Here is a 6110-nt window from a genome sequence, read left to right on the forward strand (position 1 = left end):
TTTCTAGTTTCTAGAAGTTTCAGAATTCTGGGAGTCCTAGTGTCTATTTAACATAATATGCCCACATAAGTTTTATTTAGTTTTTCAAAGATTAATCTATCGCCATGGAGATATCACATTTATTTTTCAGTTCTAGTTTCAGATCACTTCGGTGCATTATCGCAACATAAATTGCAATTGTTAAAATGTTGCTTTTTCCAGATGTAATATAGTACAGGACAGAGTATAGGAATAATAAATGTTCTTCTTCTTTATTAGAGAAATAATAACATTGAAACCAACAAGAATCTTTACATCAACAAGAAACTTTCCAATCTTACCAAACACAAAGATTAATTTGCACATTATTTCATACATTTTTCAAAGAAACCATCTTTTGTACACAATTGTATACTTTTCACACACCATAACCAAACGGCTGAGTAAAACCATAGCAGTAGATCCAGCACTTTTTGGCATCTCTATTTACATTCATGTGCTGTACAAAACAAGTGAAGATACAGTATTTCATAAAGAAATGGTGTGAACCCTGCGACGAGCTGGCCCCTGTCCAGGGTGTGCCCCGCCTAAGGCCCAAAGTCACTGGGACAGGCTACAGTCACCCTCCTAAGGCCCAAAGTCACTGGGACAGGCTCCATCACCCGCCTAAGGCCCAAAGTCACTATGACAGGTTCCAGTCGCCCTCCTAAGGCTCAAAGTCACTGGGACACGCTCCAGTCACCCGCCTAAGGCCCAAAGTCACTGGGACAGGCTCCATCACCCGCCTAAGGCCCAAAGTCACTGGGACACACTCCAGTCACCCGCCTAAGGCCCAAAGTCACTGGAACAGGCTCCATCACCCGCCTAACGCCCAAAGTCACTAGAACAGGCTCCATCACCTGCTTAAGGCCCAAAGTCACTGGGACAGGCTCCAGTCACCTGCCTAAGGCCCAAAGTCACTGGGACAGGCTCCATCACCCGCCTAACGCCCAAAGTCACTAGAACAGGCTCCATCACATGCTTAAGGCCCAAAGTCACTGGGACAGGCTCCAGTCACCTGCCTAAGGCCCAAAGTCACTATGACAGGCTCCAGTCACCTGCCTAAGGCCCAAAGTCACTATGACAGGCTCCAGTCACCTGCCTAAGGCCCAAAGTCACTATGACAGGCTCCAGTCACCTGCCTAAGGCCCAAAGTCACTATGACAGGCTCCAGTCACCTGCCTAAGGCCCAAAGTCACTGGGACAGGCTCCAGTCACCCGCCTAAGGCCCAAAGTCACTGGGACAGGCTCCAGTCACCCGCCTAAGGCCCAAAGTCACTGGGACAGGTTCCAGTCGCCCTCCTAAGGCCCAAAGTCACTATGACAGGCTCCAGTCACCCGCCTAAGGCCCAAAGTCACTGGGACAGGTTCCAGTCGCCCTCCTAAGGCCCAAAGTCACTATGACAGGCTCCAGTCACCCGCCTAAGGCCCAAAGTCACTGGGACAGGCTCCATCACCCGCCTAAGGCCCAAAGTCACTATGACAGGTTCCAGTCGCCCTCCTAAGGCTCAAAGTCACTGGGACAGGCTCCAGTCACCTGCCTAAGGCCCAAAGTCACTGGGACAGGCTCCAGTCACCTGCCTAAGGCCCAAAGTCACTGGGACAGGCTCCATCACCCTCCTAAGGCCCAAAGTCACTGGGACAGGTTCCATCACCCGCCTAAAGCCCAAAGTCACTGGGACAGGCTCCATCACCCGCCTAAAGCCCAAAGTGGAACAAGCAGTAGAAAATGATTGAAAGTTACTCAATAGAATTACAGTTTTCTTCATGAATTGAAAGTCTTTTCTTTGATTTGTCGATCTCTGAATATTTTCCACGTCTGATTCGTCTTCTCAGGTCGAGCGCTTTTCCTCTAGTTTCTTAATTTGCGTTTGGAGTTGAATTATTTTCTCCTTGTCGCGTTTGGATTGTCTTTCCATTCTGTCGCTCTCTCTCCTGATGGTGTCTTCTTTCTCCTCCATAATCCTCTTGATGTCTCTCTTAATCTCCACCTCTGCCTTCAGAAACATGGCGTTGGTGTAGCAGCCGCCCTTGTTCTGCTTCAACATGGCCTCGATCTTCGTCATCAGCTCTTTCACTTGAGTACGATCCTTGCTCCTGTTATTGAACGTGTGGAACCGTTTTCCACATTGAGAGATGAACTCCTGAAATGATTCATCGCACTCGTTTTCTATGTAGTTTTCGATGGAATTTTCCAGCTTATCTCCATAAGTAAAAAGAATGATCGTGTACTTTTCTGCCTCTTTCCCAAAGCCTTTTTGAATGAGGTTTAGTGTCTTTCTTTCTTCTTCTGTCAATCGTCCGACCTGCAACACCAACAGAAGGACGTGCGGTCCAGGATGCAGCAGACTCACGCACCTCAGTCTTTCCTCATCATAGGACAAACTGGCGTCAAAAAGTCCAGGAGTGTCCACTATAGCGACACGGCGTCCATCCACCTTTGCCTCGGCGGTCTGACATTCCACTGTGACGGCCATTTGACTGGGTTTGGTCTCGAACGCTTCTTTTCCCAGGATGGTGTTTCCTGAAGAACTCTTTCCTGTTCCAGTTTTTCCAATGATGGCGATCCTCAGACCGTCTGGACCTGCAACACATCCACATGACTCTTTATCACAAATGTGGTCAATCCATTGAACATGAAATAACATTCTCTGATGAGTCATGGATTCATTGGACTCTTCTCCAATGAAAACTCTGGGAATCATCGCCATGGCAACTAAGATGTCGATGTCAATGAGCTCTGCCAAGTTTTTGGGGTCAATGTGTAGGGACGACAAACAACATCTCTCCACAAACACGTTACACCTCAAATCTGGATACGAGAGGTGTGTAGTTTCATTTTGAGCTGTGCCACCTTTACATTAAAGTGTTATACTCAAGCTTTAGTCATATTCTTAAGATATTCAAGGCCAATTGACGAAATGTTAAAAAGTGCAAATATTGTCCTGCTGTTTTTGCCAATTGATATCGGCCAATTACGGTATATTTCTTACCAGACTTTTTGATTACAATTTTTGTTTTGACAAATACTTTGATGGATGTAATAGTGTATTTTTAGACAAATTACAGTTGTGTAAAGTTGAGATATGCTGTGTTTTTGTACATAAACCTCTCCCATTCAAAACACAGTAATGCCCCAAATATATTTTGCCATGAATTATTTTCATTTTTTTAATAGTGTACCTTTCTGGAAAACATGCCTTTAATGTAAACACATTATACACAAAGTTTGTTTTTGTAGATTATTTTCATCGACCTTTATTTAACCAGGAAAGTTCTACTGAGACTAACAATCTCTTTTACAGGGGAGTCCTGGCCTCAGAGGGGAGGAGCCTATTTCCTATAAAGGAAAACAGAGCTCCTGGAGAGAACAACTTATTGTATTTTACAGGTTAAAATAATAAAAACTGGAGGATGTCATGCATGCAACATGCAAACTACACAGAAAGACCCCATGTTGTCAGGGGGTTAAAATACTTACTTATGTTTGCACCATTGGTTTTCTTGTCCTGAAGTTCCTTGTGCTGTGTAGATATTATCTCGATCTGGACTTGTATCAGTGTCTCTGTGTTGAAGCTGTGAGGTTCATTCTTGGTCCTTAAAGTCTCTACAGACTCCAGCAGCTCAGAGACCTTCTGCTGGTCCCTGGGGTTGAATATCAGATATCCTCCTCCACAGATCTGACTGAGCTCCTGGATGTCTCCTTTGACAGACTGAAGCACGTCTGGAGCAGTGTGTTCTGAGTCCACAGTGATCAGAATCATAGTGAAGACATGGACTCGAGAGCTGAGTGTGTCCTGGATGGTCTTTAGCTCGGCCTTGTCTTCGTCGGTGAGGGGCCCCAGCGGTAGAACCAGGATGAAGGCATGGACGCCCTCAGGAGCACAGAGGGAGATGCTGAGGAGGCACTGCTGCATCACTGCCTCCAGAGGTTTTCCAGACAGAGCCGGCAGCTCCACCAGAGACACCCGACGCCCACACACCTCTCCCTGATGTTTCACACACTGCCCTGGGCTGCTCGCTGCAGGGAGCTCTGCTCGCCCTAAAATGGACTCAGCTGCTGAGGTCTTCCCTGCTCCGCTCCTCCCAAAAAGAACCAGGTTCAGAGAGGGTTTCTCTTTTGTACTGAAGGTCAGACCTGTGTCTTCCTCCTCAGAGAGCTCAGGGTTCAGATCTTTGTTCTGTTTCAACATGTCACTGATTCTGGAGAACAGCTCTTTACGTTTAAATTCTCTCATATTCACATCATATAGATCATTCTGATCCATCCTCAGACATCTGTACCTACATCTGCTGATCATGTCCCTTATATGTGGCTCACTCATGTATTTCTCCCTGGACTCTAGTGTCTCTGCTCGTGGTCTGAACATCAGCACCAGTGAACAGTGGAAGGCCTGCTCACTGAATCTCTCCAGGACTGACTCTAGTCTGGTTTTGTGTTGCTCAGTAAAGTCTTCAGGCTGTAGAACCAGCAGGAACACATGAGGACCAGGGGAACTCAGAGCTTTAATCTCTTCTATTAAAGGATCGGGTTCTTGTGGGGAGATGTTGTTGAGTCTGTCTGGAGTGTAGATCACAGTCAGAGGTTTGTCCTTAAAAGTCACACTGACTTTTACACATTCAGAACATTGAGTGACTAGACCGAACTCAGTTTTCCCCAAAAGGAGGTTTCCCACTGAGGCCTTCAGACTCCAGTTGTTCCCCAGAACAACCAGAATTGGCCAATGCACTGGAATGACAAGAAAAGCAGTAGGTATATTCATTGTTATAGTAATCAATCAATCAATCAATCAATCAATCCATCGTAGAGGAAACCATCAACAGATTTATTTTTACATTTAATCTCGGAAGGAGGAAAAGAGCATCGTCAGGGACAGTGTCTCTGGACTGGCGGTGGGTGTGTTCCAACTACAGAGGGATCACACTCCTCAGCCTCACCGGTAAGGTCTATTCCAGGTACTAGAGAGGAGAATCCGAACAATAGAAGGCTTTGGACCGTGTCCCTCGGGGTGTCCTTTGGGGGGTGCTCCGGGAGTACAGGGTCCGGGGCCCTTTGCTCAGGGCTGTCCGGTCCCTGTATGACCGGAGCAGGAGCTGTGTTCACTGCAGTGAGTCAGACCTGTTCCCAGTGCGTGTGGGACAGTCAGGGGTCGGAGGGTGTGGTCAGGGGTCGGAGGGTGTGGTCAGGGGTCGGAGGGTGTCCGGTTTGGGGACCACAGGATCTCATCTCTGCTGTTTGCAGACGATGTTGTCCTGATGGCTCCATCAAACCCGGACCTGCAACATGCACTGGGACGGTTTGCAGCCGAGTGTGAAGCGGCTGGGATGAGAATCAGCTCCAAATCCGAGGCCATGGTTCTCGACCGGAAAAAGGTGTCTTGCCCTCTCCAGGTGGGTGGGGGGTCCTTGCCCCAAGTGGAGGAGTTCAAGTATCTCGGGGTCTTGTTCACGAGTGAGGGAAGGATGGAGCGTGAGATCGACAGTTGGATCGATGCAGTCGCTGCATTGACTTTTGTGGTGAAGAAGGAGCTGAGTCCAAAGACAAAGCTCTGGATTTACCGGTCAATCTATGTTCTGACCTCACCTATGGTCATGAGCTTTAATGACCCAAAGGACAAGATCGCGGATACAAGCGGTCGAAATGAGTTTCCTCCTCCGGGTAGCTGGGCGCTCCCTTAGAGATAGAAGGAGGAGTTTAGTCACTCGGGAAGAGCTCAAAGTAGAGCCGCTGCTCCTCCAGCTGAGGTGGCTCGGGCATCTTTTCCAGATGCCTTCTGGGCTCCTCCCTGGGGAGGTGTTTCGGGCATGTCCCACCAGGAAGAGGCCCCGTGGAAGACCCAGGACACGCTGGCTCTCGGCTGGCCTGGGAACGCCTCAGGATCCACCCAGAGGAGCTGGAGGAAGTGTCTTGGGAGAGGGAAGACTGGGAGTCCGTGCTTAGACTGAAGCCCCAGCGACTCGGCCCTGGATTAGCGGACTAAGATGGTTGGATGATTTGTATGTTATTGCTGCAATAACTCTTTTGCAAAATCACATCAGCCCAAAACCAGAGTAATGTACCCTAGGCCTTAATAGATCCCTCAATTTATCAA

The 6110-nt window shown here is 47.9% G+C and overlaps 1 protein-coding gene across 1 annotated transcript; it reads right to left on the reverse strand.

Annotated features, from left to right (window-relative positions):
• Positions 1-1828: 1828 nt before the first annotated feature.
• LOC140347086 (GTPase IMAP family member 8-like) lies at positions 1829-4796 on the reverse strand. Its single transcript, XM_072433418.1, has 2 exons — positions 3500-4796; positions 1829-2602 (listed from the first exon to the last, which is right to left on the reverse strand). Exons 1-2 carry the CDS (start codon positions 4779-4781, stop codon positions 1851-1853), a joined length of 2034 nt encoding a protein of 677 aa, XP_072289519.1. The 5' UTR covers positions 4782-4796; the 3' UTR covers positions 1829-1850.
• Positions 4797-6110: the final 1314 nt, after the last annotated feature.

The sequence above is a fragment of the Eucyclogobius newberryi genome, unplaced genomic scaffold (assembly GCF_026437365.1).
Source record: "Eucyclogobius newberryi isolate DKJ021-1_F unplaced genomic scaffold, fEucNew1.0.hap1 SCAF_6, whole genome shotgun sequence".
Taxonomy (NCBI): Eukaryota; Metazoa; Chordata; class Actinopteri; order Gobiiformes; family Gobiidae; genus Eucyclogobius; species Eucyclogobius newberryi.